Here is a 19,382-nt window from a genome sequence, read left to right on the forward strand (position 1 = left end):
AGGAAAACGTGATTTAAACATTTGATATAATAAATGGACATACTAATTTTTTAAATATACAAACAAGCTCATACCTTATGAAGGATAGAAAGCTTCAAATAGCATTTTTCGTTACAAAACACATATCAAGCTGCAGCAACAGTAATTTATTTATCAGTGGTTCTAATTCATAAAAAATATTGGTACCGCTTTCGTATCACCCGCGTGATCGAACGAGTTTATAAGATTGTTGAGTTTTTTTATTGACACCTATTTTCGAAACATTGCTCATGAGCCACCGAGTTTCAGAGTGAGGGACTATCAATTTTCAAGATTTTTATTACCAGACTGCATTAGACTTATGACAGGGTAAGGATCTCCTAAGATTATTTTCGTAAGTCGTCACTTCAATCAATTGGTATATAGAATTTATTAGAACAATAGCTTTTTACAAACGCGTTTTGATTAATTGCCGCAATGAATTTCTATACAAAATGAGAAATAACGCGATAACGGAGAAAATTATGCGTACCGACAGGGACCCTAATAGTTTCAGAAGAACTTGTTTCATCGACGTAATTATAGAAGAGTAAATGGAACATAGCCATACGGAATACACGATTGGAATAAACTATTTGTGAAATCGCATATTAATACTGGCAAGAGGAAAAAAGATCTGCAATAACTTCACTGGCAGAATTTATATTATACAGCGGTTTTATCATTTGAGAGAAAAAAGAAACAACGCAACTTCAATTGACTAGTTTGTCGAGTATACGCGATAGTAAATGTATATTGTTTGATCAAATGCCATCATCGTATTTGGTCCTAACTACCTGTACATGAGACAGTAATTGAAGAAAATGTAACAATTGTTCGTTTTCTCACGAGTCAGAACAAAAACAAAAAAAATAAGAAATTACGAGATTTGCGCGCAATTCAGCAAGTCATAAAAGTTTCGCAGAGGTAGAGACAATGATTGTGTAAAATGGAAATATTTCTTCTCGATCGTTACAAAAATACAGTAATCCTTTATGCGTTGTCCATTCGACGAGAACAGAATAAATCGTTTTATTATATTATTTTGATACGCGTCTACGAGGTCAAACCTCTGTGCTTGCGTTTTATACGAGCATAAGGACCTATATCGGGGTCCATTATGAAGTCGTAAAGAACTGATGTCCAAGAGTTGTGATGAGGTAAATTCTCGTAAAACTCCGAGGCGATTCGGCGCACCTAAAGATAAAAGCAAATCATTCAATTTCATCTGTCATTTCTGAAATAGTCAGAATACTCGGAAAATTGATCGAGGCCGAATAAGAATGCTGAAAAAATTTGAATGTTGAATATCAAATGGGGAATGGAGAAAACTAAAGATTCGAAAATCCAAAAAACAAGTAGAAATAAAGAGTTCAAAGTGTATTAAAAAACAGCCTGTTTCTTTGCCATTAGCGTGAAAATACCTCGGGTAATTTGGAACCTGGTACCGCTGGGAAATCATGATGCTCATTGTGGTAGCCGACGTTGAATGTTATGAAGTTCAACGGGCCATAATAACTGTACGTTTCAAAACCCTTTTTGTACATGTAATGTTCCGATATAAAGTGTCCTGCGACCGGATGTAAACCCATGGCCATGAGACCACCACAAATAAAGTATACCAATACCTTACCACCTGAAAACATATTTTTCAATTGAATGATTATTTTTTCAGTTGATTGCATCAAAATGTTAAGAAGTTTCAAGACAAGTAGCAAAATTTACTTCAAATTTATGCAGTATCTTGTTCGACACGTATCGAGTGTCCCGTTCAAATTTTTAATCGATAATTTACACTTTGAAACATGAAACATCGTAAAACACTTTTCAACATAGTGAGATGCCTCCGATCGTTGGTGAATGATCGTTTTATGAAAAGAATAGTGATAAAAAATGTTGAGATAATAGAAAAAAACTGCCAAAATATTGGACATGGTGTTGCAATTCCGGTGCTCAGAAATCATATAATTCAAATGATTAGGAATTCTCTTATGCGTAAAAAAACGGTGAGTTTGTCCTCCTGTGTTCGAACTTAAAGGTAATATTTCTATGCGAAGGTGGCGCTTTGTTTAACAACAATAGAATTGTATTGAAGCATCTTAAAAGAAAGAGAAAGAAAAAGTGCGAGTCTTACCGAGGAAATACCAAACTATGGCATCAAATATCAGTTGAATAACGAGATTAACGTACTCGAGAGTCACTGGTGCCTTCGGATAAACGACCATCGGACGAAGGGAATAAAAAAATGGTTGTAAAAGGACCCAAACAAATTTTCCGAACGTCGTGCAAAACAATTTAGCTTCCAACAGAGTTGGTAGATCGGTATCAATTATTTCATCCCCCTGATACTGAAAAAAAAAAAAAAAAAATAAAAATTCGATAAAAATATAAAGTGCACTGAAAATTACAGATTTGATTTGATCTTTAGTTGGAGAGTTCTTTGTCCTCACTCTGTGATGTTCCAGATGATATTTCTTGAAGCTTATGGACACTGGAATTCCTATTGGCAAGTTAGCGAAAAATCCAAAAATCTTATTCGCCATAGGTCTGGAATGGCCGAATGCAAGATTATGCGAAATTTCATGGATGGCTGAAAAATAAATACTTGTTAATATTGAAGTGCGAACATCAGAACTTGCAGACTTCAACGTTATAGTGACAACACATAATTATGCAACTTGAAATTTCTGTACTGAAATGATATACGAGGCATTCCATGTTATTTCTGTTTGGGGTTGATATCATAGTTGAGCAAAATGGCAAAAAAATTCTCATACATACAGTGTTTATTCACTTTACATAATATGAAATATTCAAATAAATATGAATACACAGCTCGTCCTGACTCGCTCTGCCTACAAAATTCTTCTTTTTAATGATTGGCGTCAAGGCACTGCCGCATCTCTAGATATTATCATAATAATATCATATGAATCTTCATTTGTTTCTTGTACGTTAAAGGAGTTTCTGGATAATAATCAATAAAAATAAAAATACAGAACAGAATAAAAGTAAAGTGCACATGGATACCCTTCGTTGACACACATGGATCTGTGGTGTCCGGTCTGTTTCTGAATTTCTCATTCTTTGTATAATATTTCATTGAATAAAAATAATAAAGATTAATTTTTATCCATTTTCTAACATATATTCTCTTTCCATAGATATCAAACTACATTTCTGAATTTTTTCAGATTTTTTAAACGAGTCTAGGTATGGGAAAACATGGTATGAAACTGCTGACCCATGTGTGTCTAGGGAGGTGCGGGAAAAAGATGTGTGTCAACGGAGGGTTAAAAAGTGTTCATGTGATATTGGAACCTCTTGTACATATGAAAAGAACCAAAATAATCATGATGAACAGAACAAATTTCAAGCAAAACTGTAACACAAAGATGGTCAGCTTGTGATAGTTGAAGTGGTCATTCCTTTACAGAATAAATAAGAATTGTAAAAAATATATTCAATCACAAAATATATTCAACAGGATAAGCTAAATGTATACAATATAAATGCTATTCTGTAAACACGATCTCCTTTGTAACAGGCGAAAGCTTCCAAAACAAATAAAATACTAATTAACTAACTAACTATATTCAATCTGTGCTCAGATAAGAAAAAGTAGTGTTTTTTGATATTTTAATGGTTAGAATAATGTGTAACTTCTTTTTGTTATTTTGCACAGACTTGTTTTGTCTTGAGAAAATAAAGAATTCAACAAACAACAAATAAAAAGGAATTTCTTATGAAGTGTATGAATCACAGACAAGAAAAATTAAAAAATTTTCAACTCACCCAACATGAGCGAATGATTGATGGGACCTCCGAAGCAATATGCCATGAGGAAAAGCATGGGGTAACTCAAGTCCTTGACTATGAACATTGAAATAAATTGTACAAGTACCATTCCTGTTACAACCCATTTGAAGTTCGGATCGTACCCAAATAATTTCTTAATCTGTGGATATTTATCTGCAAAAACCAATTTTGATGAATTTTGGTTTTAGGAGAACAAAATACCATTATTTCTTTTAACAAATAAAATAATAATCCAACTAAATTAATTTTTTATAAAACCTAGCGATATAATTTCTGTAAGAGTCTATCCATTTTCTCATATTGATCTAAATCATTTGAGTATTGCTACTGCTGCCATGGAATTATTAGATGAATACATTATAATTGTATCAGGAATTGTTTGATACAAATATCGGAAATTTGGTGTTACAACTTAATTTTATCATTTATCTACCAACTTCCTAATAGAAGATTATCCAGTAGATAGCAGGCACATGCATTTTTTCTTCTATTATTACCACGAAACGAATGTATGTGTCATACGACATAAGTGTAAATTTAATCCTTATCAGCAAACTCAATCAATTTTATCGAACAAGATTGACCACTAATTTCAAAACGTAAAAGTGTCAAAAATAAGCTTTTTTTTCTAATTTGTCGTTGTATTTTTAATGTTGACAAAAAAATAACATCTAATGTAACAGTCAGAGCGGAAACAGAAAAATAATGAAAAAGTTTTACCTAATATCAATTTTCTCCGACTTGCGTGTGGTTCCTCGGTATAAACCCATTCGAAATCGGTTCGTGAAACTCGTTGCCCCATCGTTTATTTTTTTTTATTACTATCTGAGCAATTGAGTAAATTATCCGAAAAAAAATTAAATAAATATACATTAACCGGTGTTTGTAGATACCATCTAGTTGTTACTAGTCGTTATACAGACGGTTGAAACAAACACGAGTACATTTTGGACTGGTATTATTCCACGCAAAAGCATTCGATATAATAGTTTGTGGAGAATGAAAATATATATACTAACAGAGAATGAGAGGTTAGCACCAACTGGTAACTGGTACCGGTGTATTACCAAACCAAAGGTCCAAAGGTGCTCCGCGCGATCGTGCTGCCTTGCAGCGTGCCATGCGCGTCGTACTCTCGCTCGCGGGAACAAGCTGCTTTTTTACCTTCGGAGTTGACTGATATAACGATCGATCATTACTTAAAATCTGCTACCTAATAAACAATTTATGTATAAAAAAAAACCTTATTACAAATTAAACAAACTCTTATCAGACCACATACAATCATACGAGCACGAAACCAAGATTAAACTTTACAAACAATGATGCGGAACTATAACCAGTGTGAACATGGCCATTATTTCCGATGGAATCAATAAAATGAAACGGTTAAAAAGTGATTTTTCAAAATTTTTCTAATGAACGAGCATCTTGAATCAAACTTTTTATCGATTTTATATATGAAATATATATTTGACAAACGATTTTGCTTCGACTAGACGTTTGAAGATTTATGATATCAAAATTTGAAAAAAATCGACATCATCGCAAAGATTTTTATTTTTGATTTTTCTGTTAAACTTATTTAAATCATTAATACGAACGGGAGCTGGATGGATGTTTTATATTACAAAAAAGTCAGAAATTTAAAATCGACCAGCCAAGTTTATGGAGGTGTAGCGGTCTCCAATTTTTGCACCATTATATGTAGTATCAAATGCTACGTTCAGTTGGATGCTTGAAGTCGCAGTGTAAATACGCCGACGGCACTACTTGTGACGAATTACAGAACTTTTCAACGCTGGTAATTTTTTTTACTTTACTACGATTATTGTTACGTTTTTAACGGATATTCTGAATCCATGGAAAAGTAAAATTTCTTTCTTTCCAAATATGTGCTTTTTTAACAACGAAGCATTAGTTGTTGTAATTTCGAATGCGAAAAGACAAATAAGGAACGTTTTGAATACCCCCGTAGAGTTTGAACAGTAAGTTTTACGAACGCATCCCAAAGCTGATAAAGCGATTCAAAAGCGCCTTGAGTTCTCTGAAGATAACATTAGTATAGCCAACTTCACAAAGTTCGTTAAACAGAAATCGCTAGAGGCGCCACGTATCGCGAGCGTCGTTTTACCAGAGTTTTACCGCTATCTGCACATTTCCCCGCGTTGGTGGAGGAGTAAGGTAGTGGGAGAATAATTTAGGCGTGAAAGAGGGGGAGAGGATCATGCGAGACTCTGTTCTTCCGTGAGTTTAGCGTTTTGTCCGTGCGCACTCTTCCGTTCGCGTAGCTTGTGACATTTTTTTCTGTTGCTACAAGATGTTTACCCGTATCGACTGTGAGAAATTCGCCTTTGCGCACGAAAAATCAGGATACAAAAGTCCGATGGCATCGTTAACGGGAATCAATTAAACTAAATCGTGAGGTACGTGATTGAGTTCGAGGATGATTAAAAGAGCAGCGAAAAAAAAAACGTTTCGAAACCGCGTCGCTACGGGTATGTGTGTTTATAGCCTACAAAATCCCCTGACACCCAGAGAGTGAGAGAGAGAAAGAGCGAGAGGGAGAGAGAGAGAAAGCAATGGCGTTTCTGTCGTCCCAGAGTCCCCCGTGTGCCAACAAAACCCCCAACTCAACGAGTTCGTTATTTACCGCCAGTAAAGAGTTTATCAGTGAAAATTCATTGATAAACTATATTCAACTCGTTTGAATTACATTTTGGCGAGTCTGAAAAAAATTGAGTTTCGAACGACGATGTATTTTTTTTCATTTCCAAGGAGTGGTGGAGTGGTTTACGTGCGAATAGTGTAGTATCGTGCATCTCTGTGTCCCAGTGGGTCGCAAGCGGCGGATCGACGAGCGGCACGCCATCCTGCCGCGACCAAAGCACCCAGAGAGTGCCGGAGGAGTTTCCCCCCGCCCTTCCCTCCCGACCCCCTATGCCCCTCTTCCCGCCCTATCCGTTCCCCCGGTTTCCTCGTCCTCGTAACTTTTCGAGCGTTATTAATTTCTCGCTATTTTCCCTCTTTTTTACCCCAACTACAACTATTCGTTTTCGTAAAATCAAAACGTTCTGATACTCGGCCTAGACAAAGATCAAATAGATACGAAAAATTATACTTTTCCGCCGTGGGGGAGGGTCACCGCTCGCCCGAGGGCGGGCGGGGAAAAACCGAGCGTGTGAAAAAAACAATTAGTGACAAAAACGCGATTTCATTCCATATAGTTGAATTTGTCGATCTCTCGTAACAAATTTATCGCTTTGGTAAGCAACATTTTTATAAAGTCTCTGTAATTGTCTGAATTTCAAAAAAATCTCCAGCTCGTATTTAAATAAAAATTTTCCGCCGTTTGAGCGTTAAAGAAAGTTGAAAAAAAAAATAGAGTTTTTAAGAAATTTTCACATGTTTGTAAATAATCGTCAATACTTATTCTTTATACTTCACCCTTCCATTGCTTATTGGAGCCGGAGGGATAAATTATTTTTGGTATTACACACTGAAGTTTTTTCCAGTGCGAGTGTAAATCATTAAATTGTATAAACTGTTCTAAAGTGCTTTCTTATATCACGATCGGTCATACGATGTAAAAATTTTTGCTTAGAACCAATCGTATGTGTATTTTCAGTGTGTTTTTTCATAAATGCATCGGCTCATTTAAAAAACTGTGAAGTCATTATAATCAAACGTGAAGTCAAATTTTTGAGGTGAAAACACAACACTGTTCAAACCCAAATTACGGAATTTGTTGAAATGGTTGATTTGACATTCTTCTTTCTGAATTACATAAATATTGAGCAATTCGTGACTTCATTGTGAGAAGTGAAAAAAGACTAGTAAGATAGCATAGAGAGTTAAAAATTAAATACTATTGTTTTTTGGTATGATATCAGAGTTTGGCTGTATTGGATAGGTTACTGCTAAAGCTCTGCGTCACACGATTCATAATTAGTATACATAGAATGGACAATTGGATTTTTCTCCTGGAACAAAAAACAGTGTTCCAAAATGCAGCGATGTGAACATGCACAGAACGTGTTGTGTTTGGACATTATTTTGAGTAATCTAGTGTACACTCGAGAAAAGCAGTTAGTATTATACTTTTTGTCTAGACTCTTTGCTATCGAGTGTCAGGCAGTTTGGTTGGTCATTTTTTAGCTCTAGTAGATAAAGATTCAATTGATTCTGCGACAAATAGGTACAAATGTACCACTAATTTTCAAGTCAATTGCAAAATCAATTGAACAATCAGTCATTTTTACAGTTTTCTAAACACAATCTTGTATCAGACACATTTTACATTACGACTGAGATTTGTCAAAATTCTTTTTCTTTTCAATTTTTCATTCTGTACAAAATTCATCCTTATGGTTAAGCAACAGATTTGTTTCTCTCGCACGAGTTATCATCAATTTTTTTTGCTTCCTTGTATTTTCTAAAAACAGCGTTTGAACTTTTTTTTTAACAGTTACATTCAGAAGCTAATAATGATGGTCGTTAAAAAGAAAAAGGTTAATTTTTTTATTTGCATATGATGATGATTTGTTTAAGGAATTTCTCAATGAATACAGGTGCAAAGGCGCGTGTCTAGTACAAAAGTATCATGGACGATGAGGAGCGTCTTGAAGGCGACGAGGAAATGGAGCTCGACGAAGCTTCCGACGGTGATGACGACGATGACGAGACTTCGGGGATACCAGTATCACCGGCAAATTCGGATCAGCTTATGGGAGTCGTTCCCACTCCAGGAAATGGTAAATTTATTCAATTTAATAAATAAAATAGAAAAAAGAAATTAAATTTCCACTATGAATGATTTTTCACAATGAAATTTTGATGTTCAGTGACCCCGGACGAGGCTTTCCATGATCCCCTGCCATATCAGAAATTTCCACTACCTGGTGGAAAACCATTAAACATTAGGCGGGGTCCTGGAAGGCCGAGAAAAGAACGACCTCTAGGATACACTCGAGGGGGCGGGACACGCCGACCTTTTGGTAGAGGATCGACCAGAGGGAAAGGGTAAAGATTTTTTTCTTTTATTGTCTTCTGTCTCACGCGTATCCAACCATCCGTTGATTTCTTGCACCATGAATATTTCCAACGATAATGCAAAATAAAAGTGCATTTTTCAACCGATTCTTTTCCATTTTTGAATTTAATTCAACAAATTTTTCAGACTGGGATATTCAAGGGGTATGCCGCGTCGTACAAAGAGCAAAGATGACGATAATCATTCGGAGTCTCGGAGCCCTTTACGACTCGGAGATGATCAAAGCGGTGACGGTGAATCATCCAATGTTGATAGATCAATGCCCGCACCAGAAGAACCTCCGTACTTCCCCGAGCAATGGTATAAATATTTCATACTTTTGAACAGCTTTATGAATAATACTTTATTGTTTATCGAGCTCACTCGAAACATTTCACGGAAATATTCGAAATCATGTTTCTTCGTTAATCTACGTGAAAAAAGAAATGGTCAGGAAATAGCAAAGAATTATTTTGCTTGGATAAGAAAACATATTCACTAACCGTTCTGTGATTTTTGTTATTTTCCATCAGGCCTGGAAAAGTGTGTGCGTTTTGTAATTTGGGTGAACGAAGCCAGTTGGGTCAAGGTGAATTGGTGAGATTTTCATGTCCGGAAGGTTTCGTACCGGAAAAAAGTATAAATCGTGATGAGAGCACTGAATTGTCTCTAGTTGATATGTCTTCCACCGGTGATAAGAGCCCACGAACCGCCGGACCCGGGGCCGTAACATGCCGCCGGCAGAAGAGTCTGGCCAAATGCAGGTATGTTTCCAGATGTTTAAAAAACTCATGAGCAAAATCACTGAATAAATTTTCATCATGGTTATCCTAGTTAGGTGACAAAAAAAAATTCAACTCAATTTCTTCACCGTTACAATAAATTGTGTACGGGATCGTTTTAAATCGCTGAATTTTGACTTTAACAGTTTATAACTTTGAACAGTTTATACATGATGGTGAATAATTGGACTTGCACCCATGGAAATATCCTTGTGCAAAAATCACGTTTAACCACTTCCAGTACATCCTTGTTCAATAATCATCTCAAGTATCGCAAGATTTTTGGTAACTCTCTATTGATTATGGATGGTTTATCAACAATGACACGAAGAATTTACATTTCCGTGGATTGTTTTCAATTTTCGAAATAATTATCCGGTTATTATACCGAGGTTTTCTGATCTATCGAGGATTAGATGATCCCTTTCCCCATTTCCGGTGCTACCCTCTAGCCAAGAATTGAAATAACCGATGTAAATTCAGTCGGCGCAGCTCATAATTTATATATAAAATGTTCACATTCAGGAATCCTAGTCTATCGAATTTCACGGAACCGGTGGAAGAGTTAACCATAGTAGGATATTTGGAAGAACCGGAAGTAGGAATACTGTTCGAATCGAGCGGTCATTACTACGTTCATCAATCTTGTGCCGTATGGACAAGCAATAATCGAGATTTGTTAACTGAAGTATTGTGTCAAGCGGTACTTCAAGCTTCATCCCGTCGCTGCGCTTATTGTACTCATTACGGAGCGGGAATCCCTTGCAAAGTGAGTCGTATTTTAGAGTTCGAGTCAAAATCGACTCGTTCTTCATTCGGTTAAATAAACGTTTCAATCGCCACTCATTCCTCAAATACACTCATTTAATATTTTTCAGGTGGGATCGTGCAATCGTTACTTCCATTTACCGTGTGCTGCTGCATCCAGTTCTTTTCAAGATACTAAAACCCTGTCTTTGTTCTGCAGTCAACATCTTGGTCAGGTTCCTCTGTTGTGTAAGTACTGAAATACTCGAACTCAATTCGATCATTAAGAAATTAAGAATGGTTTGGGAGAAAAAAAATTACAGACGAGCTTTGAATTAAACTGTTTTGTTTTGTGATGATTTTAGTGAACGGTGACGTGACCTGTATGCACTGTTTCGGAATGGGCGATGTATCAAATTTAGTGATGTGTTCGTTATGTGGTCAGCATTATCACGGTAGTTGCGTAGGTCTTGCGCTTTTACCAGGCGTAAGAGCAGGATGGCAATGTAACACGTGTCGCATATGCCAGGTATGTCGACAACCGGAGGAAGTCTCGAAGGTGATGTTGTGCGAACAGTGCGATAAGGCGTATCATCCGAGTTGCTTGCGTCCGATCGTAACATCGATACCAAAGTTCGGCTGGAAATGCAAATGTTGCCGCGTGTGTACTGATTGTGGTTCGCGGACACCTGGAGCAGGTTTATCGTCACGGTGGCACTCGCACTATACGGTTTGTGACTCGTGTTATCAACAGAGAAACAAAGGTTTCTCATGTCCTCTTTGTCGGAAAGCATATCGCGCAGCAGCTTATAGGGAAATGGTACAGTGTAGCTCTTGTAAAAAATTTGTTCACGGCACTTGTGATCCTGAAGCCGATCCAATAACCCATCAACATCGGAAAGATGCCAAACCGGACTACGAATACGTTTGTATTCATTGTAAAAACATGGCCCTTGTCAAACGTAAGGACAATATCGACGATTACGGGGGTGATTCGAGCTTAACAGCGTCGCAGGAGAGCCTTTACGGTGACGGTGACTCTTCAGAATTTGATTACCCCGGTGGACCCGAGGATTCGCTCTTCTCCATCGGTCTAGGCAAGGGAAAACCTTTTTGCGCTTCGAAAATCGCGAAAAAGAGACTTGGGCTCAGCAGCAGTGGTGTGGTTGGACGACCTAAGGGCGTTGGCAAACTCGGCTATCAGAAGCGACAAAAAATGAACGAGTTTGGACGTAAAAGAGGACCGAAAGCTAAAATGAGAGGGATCTTCGGTGTACCTGGAGTTGGTTTGCAGGTAAATTTCCATTGTTCTCCCTGTTCCCCCTGTTGATTAACATAAAATAAAGCCCAAGAGATATAGAAAAAAAAAGTCTTCCCTCTGGATTAAAATCATAATGAAATTAATTTTGCAGCGTCCAATATCCGATTCGTTTTCGAAAGAGGATGAGCCTGGTGTGGAAAATCGTTTGGTTCTTTGCTCCGCGAAGGACAAGTTTGTTCTCACGCAAGATATCTGCGTAATGTGTGGAGCAATCGGTACCGATCAAGAAGGTTGTTTGATAGCTTGTGCTCAATGCGGACAGTCCTATCATCCTTATTGCGCGAATGTCAAAGTAACAAAGGTAATATTACAAAAAGGATGGCGTTGCCTCGATTGTACAGTTTGCGAGGGTTGCGGGGAGCGTAATGACGAAGGACGATTGATACTATGCGACGATTGCGACATAAGTTATCACATATATTGTATGGATCCACCGTTGGATTACGTGCCCCACGGTACGTGGAAATGTAAATGGTGCGCTCAGTGTCAAACTTGTGGCTCGAACGATCCTGGCTTTAACAGCAGTTGGCAAAAAAATTACACCCAGTGCGGTCCTTGCGCGTCTCACACCGCGTGTACCTCTTGTCAGGAAACCTATAACGAAGGTGATCTCATAATACAATGCATACAATGTGAGAGATGGCTACATTGCGCCTGTGATCATATCAAGACCGAGGCCGAAGCTGAGAAATGCGCGGAAGAAGGTTACAATTGTATCCTCTGTCGTCCGCGTGACGTACCCCCACCACATATAGCGTGTAATTTGCCGAAACCACAGCCAAAATTTGCGGTACGTTCGCCACCACCCCCACCGACAGTGCCCAGTCCAGAATTGTACAAACCTACGCCACAGCAGTATTTGATCGATGGTGTTTATCTCTCCGAGGCTGGTATGTGTCACATTAAATCAATGACCTTCGAACAACAACAGACGAGAAAGAAGAGACGAAAATTATTACCACCGGTGGACAAAGAGGCTGATATCATGGCAACGATCGAATCCGTCGTAGCTGGCGGAAGTTTGGACAATTCGTTGGAGGAAAACGGTGGAAAATTGGATCTTCTGGACGTCAAAGACGAAGCTGGCTGTGAGATACTGAAAGAAGGTATGGTATGGACGCCGAGAGGCGATCAACCGCCTCCCGAAGGATTCAGTATCTATACGACGGAAAACGGTGTACCGGTGTTACGACGGAAACGACAGAGGAATTTGCAGAAACTCGGCATCGGTGGATTTCTCGTGAGATTACGTGGCACGAGAAAGGATAAGGACGACGAAATCGTTGAAGCTGAGACAAAACCTACGATCGACGGTACTTCGTTGACGATTAACGAGGAAAAACCACGTAGAAAAGTCCAGAGAAGGAAACCAAAGACCAAGCTCTCGGAATGCTTCCCCCAATATATGCAGGAAGCGTTCTTCGGTAAAGATCTTATGGATACGACCAAAGACAAGGATATTAAGAGCAGCAGCGATTCTGAGGACGAGAAAAATGTCTCAGCTAACGTCGATACGATACAACTTTCGCAAGATGAATTGAAAGCTATCGAACAAGTTAAGAACAAAAATGAGATTGACAATGAAAAAGATGATGAAAAGTTACCAAACGAGACGAATATTAAAAGGGAAGAAATTATGGAGGATGAGGGAAGCGATACAGAGGCTCTGGGTGATATTTTACCAATGGCATCCGATTTACTCGACAACGATCTCGTCAATACCATTATGAACGAACAGGATGAGGATTTGGCCAAAGCGAGCGAAGCCCTCGAGGAATTGGACGACACACCGGGCCCCAGTAAAGATGAACTTACAGATATTCTCAGTCCTCATTTCAATCTTGAATCGATGGTCCGAGACACTGGTTTGCCCAATATGGACAGCAAAGATGTGGAGGAAATTTTCAAAGGTGTTCTCACCGACGAGTCACAGGAGTCTCAGGAATCTTCTGTTTTTCCGATCCAATCGCAAACTCCGCACACACCTGCAGCTACGACGCCTCTCGTATCGCCTTCACCGCATCCAGGTGAGCACGGAAAAAAAATGTTAATTTTTTTATCCATTTTCACATTCCGCATCAATTTTTTAAATAATTGGAACTTCCACTACAATTTACATATCTACAGATTTGCAAAAACAATTATTAAACTCAACCACACTCAATCCAATCGGATGGGCATGGTTATTGATCAATTTGCCATGTTGAAAATTATTACGTTTCACCATAAACAAACCACGTTAACATTTCTACCTTAATTTAACTAAATAAAAAAACTTTTAAGCTCTCGTTTCATTAGGGAACTCGATACATGATCTGTTTGTAGGTATGCAAAGCGGTTTGCCGCTGGGACGACCGCAAGTACCGGGCTCGTTGCCATCGGTTGGTCAATCGAATCTGAACTCACCGATGAGTTTCCCACCGCCATCGCCATATCATTCCGAGTACAGCAGCAAGTAAGTCTCGACATTATTCAAATATTAATTGTCATCGAATAACGCAACACTCACGTGTCATCCTCGACTTCACAGTAGTCCCCAGTTCAGCCCCGCATTTTCGGAACCACCGAGTCCGTGGGTCAATCCTGATGATGAGACCACGGGGGCTCCTGGTGGAACCGCAATATCTTACAATCAGAGGAGCAATCTCAAAATGGAAGCTGACGAAGCATTGGGTAACAATGCAACAATATCTTCGGTTCTTTACGCGAATATCAATCACCCGGAATGGAAATCCGAGTATCCAGGTAACGTTTCATCTAAATATTTACTAATGCAGAAAATATTTATCACAAAAATATTCTCTTAACAAAACGCCGATCGCATATTTTTATGGGAATTTTTTCATCCAATTTGACGATATATTCAATTCCCATCGCTTTCGCATTGATTTTTCTCATGCAATTAATGTCCCCGAGTACGAACGTCATGGATATTTTGAAACCCAAAAATCAATCAAAGTTCGGCAATAATTGGATAATCGGATCAAAATTCGATGACTGCACACACGAGAGTACATCGAGTTCAAATTTCAAACAAGAAATAAAAAAAATTTTCTCAATTTCTCAATGTAACATGCATGAAAAACTGATTTTTCTTATTGATCAAACAAATTTTGTTTTTGCCACGCATTGACGATCACTCTCGTTAACGAAAATTCTCTGATTCAGCGTGGTCCGAAAGATGCAAACAAATATTAAAGAAATGGCGTGCCTTACCGAACGATAAGAGAGCACCATATCTGACACAAGCCCGTGACAACCGAGCTGCAATCCGTATAAAGAAAACTCAACCGGTAAGCAAAAATTTTTTCTTTCCTTTAAAAATATAACGATTGTGACAACGATGAACGACGTTTTCGGATTCAATTATATTTATATCAATATACTTATATATTTTTCAATCATCCATATCGCAACATGTAGTCCATCTTTATACGAAGGTTTTTGTGCTAACACATGAGTCGAACTAACAGCTCGCCCCACTTTTTATGTCTCATTGTTCTACGTCTAGCAATTAGTCAATGTCTACACAAAGAAAAGAAACAATTAAATGGCTGGTGGTTTATTAGCTAATTTTCGTTATCACTTCGAAATTGGTAGTCGGATTTTATCATGACCTTCCAATAATGTTTCATTCATTATTTGTCACTCTTATTATGGTTGAGCTCTCAATTCTCATTCCTCGAAGTCAGTCGTCAACAATTTGTTTACATACAGCTCGTGTGACATTTCTTTCTTTTTCATTTTCATGTTTTTACTGTATTCAAACGTTTAGCTTTATCAATTTTTTCGTTATTACTATAAAATTCATTGTTCCATATTAAAAATTTTCAAAAATCAACGCATCCCCAATCATTGGCTCATCCAGTTGCATCCAGGAATTGCAGATAACTCGTTCTTTGCCCAATTCAAATAATTTGACCCTTTCTATTCGAAAAGTGAAGTATTCATCAGTTTTCATCGAACTGAAAGAACGCCTCAAGCGCTTTTAAAAATAGTGTTTACGTCACGAGCTCGATCTCGAAGGGTTGACGCGATTTCGGTAACGATACATCATATCGTTTGAACTAATTGCGTAAATTAACGTAAATCAATAGCTAAGACGATTGAAGTTATGTTAATTGGCGATAATGAGACACCAGCTGTTTTTTTTTCCAATAAGTGTTCCCATATAGCCCCTTATTGAACATTTTATTGCGGAAGATTTTCGCGAGTATCGCAGCCTGAAATCATTTAATATCCATCGAACATCATTTTGGTTTTAATATTTAGGAATTAAAAAATATCCAATCCAGAATATTCGTGAAAAATGTTTACTTTTTGTTGATGAAAAAAAAAAATGAAACCATTTTGTGTTTCATGGTATTCCACTAGAAAGTTTCAATTTTTTTATGGCAACTTTGCTTAAAATCACGTTACTGAATATCGAATCCGAAAATATTTGCAAAGTCCATCGTTTTTATGGTTGCGATTATCGTGAAAATATTTCTATACGTATCGACCATTAGAAGAAAAGAGCGTATTCCATTAACGACACTCACGTTTATTTGATTTGATCACACAAGTATCGTACCGTTATCATTTTATTAATTGGTATTTCCGTCCTGATGATGGCCCGTTGTCCCATGTGATAAACCCGCAGGATTATAGAGAAAAATAGCGAGAGCCTCTAGTAACCGAAAAACTTATTCAGTCTCGTACTTAACAGAATCCCGTAAAAGAAAGCCTTATAGCGTGGTAAACCCAAGAAAAAAAACGATGTGAAAAAGAACCAAATCATTGTAAGTGTGAACGTGAGACCCGTTGAAACCGACAGATACCCAAGGATATACCAAGCACGACCCAAGTCACTGCAACAAGTTCACCTACCATCACGACCAAACCCGTCACAGCTATGACATCGGCTCAGGTTGCTCCGGTATTGTCAATGTCAGTGGGTCAAAAGCAAATTGGACTTTTGGCCTCTGTACAGGGTACCGATAAGTCGATACAGGAGAAGACGGGAATGATGACCGGCGCAACATGCCCGAGCGGATTATCATCAGCATTAACGACAGGTGTCGCGACGATTGGTGGCCATCTTGCGGAGGTGTGTGCGGTACAGGGACCACCGCCGCCGAGGCAGCTAACATCTAATTCCCCAAGTCCAACGTCATCCTCGACAACCTCATCCTCCTCTTCGCCACGGCCAAATTCCGTAAATTCCACCAATAATTACATCATTAACGGCCTATCGCACCAAGATTACGTAAACGTAACGGCTGTAAATGCTAGACTAACACATTCGCCGGCCTCCAATAATTGCACAACGACGAACGCTTCTTCTTCTTCTTCATCTACTTCGTCCTTAATATCGTCTTCCTCGTCATCTTCATCGTGTTCCTCGTCATCCTCATCTTCTTCCTCATCCTCCTCGTCTTCTTCTTCTTCATCGACTTCATCCACTTCTTCTTCATCTTCGTCTTCTTCTTCTTCTTCTTCTTCTTCTTCCACTTACTGTAACACGATGGTCGTTGTCGATCCTCAGCGTCAATCATCACCGAACGTAATTCAACGCAATACACAAACATCCTCACTATTATCGAACGGTATAAATACATCCAATCCTCCTATGAATGGTGGTACGAGCGTATCTCAAACATCCCCAAATTCTACATGCCCGTTAATCATGTCAACGAACAATGTACGACAATTGTCCTCGATAGATCATCAAATTAGAGTGCTCACCCCATCCGAAATAATGCGCACCCTCCCATCCCTCAGCCAGGAGCACTACGATCCGCCACCCACTGCAATTATTCACACTGTACCTGTACAGTCCCCGGCTATGGTGAGCCATCTATCTCTGTGCCTCTAGTGTCTTGCCTTGTGACCACGTATCCGAACGACATCTTTTTCTTTTCTCTCTCTCTCTCTCTCTCTCTCTCTCACTCTCTCTCTCTGTCTCTTGCTCAGTCTTTCTCTCTTTTTTCTTTCCTTTTCGCTTCCAATTCTTTATTATTCTTTCTTCTCTTCTCTCAGTCGCTCTGTTCGAGCCCATCGCTCCGATATTCGTTTCTCAAATATTCATTTGACTACTCACGTTTTGCGTTAACTATTGGGAATCGCAAATATATCGATCCACGAGACTATACTTTGTCGTAAAATAAACAACTTTTTATTGGATTAATTCATTTTTTTAAATCGAGACGAAACGTCATTTTTTTTACAAACAATTTACTATATGAAAACATTACAAGATCCTTTAGAGTAGAAAAATCAATCTTTCTATCGCTTGAATTTACATTCTTGACAATTTTCAACAGTTATGTGTCTTTTTCGAAAGTGGTATAAATTTTCAGTAGATTATGAAATACCATTTTTATGGAGCGAAGGGTTTTATGTCTGTTTTCGTTATTATTTGAATTAAACGTTACATTTTCGAGATTGTATAATCAACGTTTTTGTATCGTGTTTCGATTATTGTCTCGATGTTACCGTTTCGATAAGTGTGTCGAACAATCGATTTTTAAACAAAAACTCCATTTCATTTGAAATACGTATTTTTTATGATTTTCGTTAAAATTATTTTTTCGTTACTGATTATATAGTACATATGTATTATATGTATATATATAATGTTGAAAAATTGAGTTACGTCGTTCGGTACATAATTATTTTTTTCATCTCTTATAAAAATGATCGTCTTTACATTATATCGATATAGCCCATGATGTTTCGTTGTTGGCATGTTACAGACGTCTCGTAGAAGAATCTTTTTTCCGCTATCCTTGAAAAAAAAAAAAAAAAAAAAAAAAAAAAAAAAAAAAAAAAAAAATCCAGCCTTGATCGGAATTTTACGAATCAACCTTCATCCTTGTACGATCCAAAAATCCTGCGACCCCACGCCCCATTCCCATTACTAACATCAGTGTTTTCTTTACGATTTTTGTTTTGAAATTATTCGTATGGGTGGTTGTAGATTCGTATCGTAAACGTTGCTAGTATATCTGCCATTGTTTTCATAATTAGTGAAATTGTCATTTGTGTTTATTGTTTTCTTGTTTCTTCATTTTTTTGTTTATTCAATTCTATCCTCCTAGACGCTTTTATACAACACGGTTGGATAATCATAAATTCTATATTAAAATATCTAACAGCAACTGTCATGCCTCCAAGTTTTCAGGAGGGGAGAATAATATTGTTACGCGAAGAGTGAGTCAGATAAAAACAAATGCAAATAAAATCTAAGCAGACAGATAATGGAAAATAGTATTTAATTTTTCAGTGTAATCAATTCACTGTTATCTTCGATAACGTGCACGAAATTTTTCTCCATTTTTATTACTGTATTATTTTAATTCAGAGGCAAACATTTGTTGCGCGAAAACGTGAATGTTTATTCTATTATCTAGAGTCGCAGCAGTGACTCTGAGACAAATACATTTCTGTCATGACGAGTCGCTGCCAGAGTCTTTACCGGAGCGATAGTGTTTTTATATTGTCTTTGATTTTGATCTTTCTCATTCTGTCTGTCCTTCTCTCTTGATCTCTCTTTCTCTATCGTTTTTTTGTTATTCATTCAACGGTGGCTGGTTGATTGGCTCTCTTTTGAATAATGCATAAACATCGAGTTTTTTTTCGAATATCAGAGGACTCTAAACTGTATTATGTTCGATTTTAG

The 19,382-nt window shown here is 37.8% G+C and overlaps 2 protein-coding genes across 3 annotated transcripts in view; one reads left to right on the plus strand and one right to left on the minus strand.

Annotated features, from left to right (window-relative positions):
• Nucleotides 1-385: 385 nt before the first annotated feature.
• ifc (delta4-sphingolipid-FADS-like protein ifc) lies at nucleotides 386-4,889 on the minus strand. Its single transcript, XM_043430346.1, has 6 exons — nucleotides 4,558-4,889; nucleotides 3,814-3,990; nucleotides 2,469-2,608; nucleotides 2,153-2,366; nucleotides 1,443-1,654; nucleotides 386-1,215 (listed from the first exon to the last, which is right to left on the minus strand). Exons 1-6 carry the CDS (start codon nucleotides 4,637-4,639, stop codon nucleotides 1,075-1,077), a joined length of 966 nt encoding a protein of 321 aa, XP_043286281.1. The 5' UTR covers nucleotides 4,640-4,889; the 3' UTR covers nucleotides 386-1,074.
• A 1,192-nt stretch (nucleotides 4,890-6,081) lies between these two features.
• The window catches only part of LOC122418502 (histone-lysine N-methyltransferase 2C-like), a 33,465-nt gene continuing 20,164 nt past the window's right edge, over nucleotides 6,082-19,382 (plus strand). The window contains exons 1-13 of one of the 2 annotated variants that reach the window (XM_043432753.1): nucleotides 6,082-6,263; nucleotides 8,409-8,591; nucleotides 8,682-8,859; nucleotides 9,017-9,190; nucleotides 9,403-9,633; nucleotides 10,177-10,420; nucleotides 10,530-10,647; nucleotides 10,764-11,692; nucleotides 11,811-13,746; nucleotides 14,045-14,174; nucleotides 14,250-14,464; nucleotides 14,888-15,012; nucleotides 16,536-16,808. In XM_043432753.1, the coding sequence (XP_043288688.1) occupies nucleotides 8,441-8,591; nucleotides 8,682-8,859; nucleotides 9,017-9,190; nucleotides 9,403-9,633; nucleotides 10,177-10,420; nucleotides 10,530-10,647; nucleotides 10,764-11,692; nucleotides 11,811-13,746; nucleotides 14,045-14,174; nucleotides 14,250-14,464; nucleotides 14,888-15,012; nucleotides 16,536-16,808 (4,704 nt within the window). In that variant the 5' untranslated portion in view covers nucleotides 6,082-6,263; nucleotides 8,409-8,440. The remainder of the gene's footprint in view (nucleotides 6,264-8,408; nucleotides 8,592-8,681; nucleotides 8,860-9,016; nucleotides 9,191-9,402; nucleotides 9,634-10,176; nucleotides 10,421-10,529; nucleotides 10,648-10,763; nucleotides 11,693-11,810; nucleotides 13,747-14,044; nucleotides 14,175-14,249; nucleotides 14,465-14,887; nucleotides 15,013-16,535; nucleotides 16,809-19,382) is intronic. The other variant, XM_043432762.1, reaches the window with a different exon arrangement.

The sequence above is a fragment of the Venturia canescens genome, chromosome 1 (genome assembly GCF_019457755.1).
Source record: "Venturia canescens isolate UGA chromosome 1, ASM1945775v1, whole genome shotgun sequence".
Taxonomy (NCBI): Eukaryota; Metazoa; Arthropoda; class Insecta; order Hymenoptera; family Ichneumonidae; genus Venturia; species Venturia canescens.

Bases quoted from the DNA above. Each gene is read 5' to 3' on its own strand.
- ifc (XM_043430346.1), bottom strand. From the start codon at position 4,639: ATGGGGCAACGAGTTTCACGAACCGATTTCGAATGGGTTTATACCGAG. The intron at 3,991-4,557 runs GTAAAACTTTTT...TGGTTTTTGCAG, and splicing joins TCGGAGAAAATTGATATTAG to ATAAATATCCACAGATTAAG. The intron at 2,609-3,813 runs GTGAGTTGAAAA...TTTATTTTTCAG, and splicing joins CAATCATTCGCTCATGTTGG to CCATCCATGAAATTTCGCAT.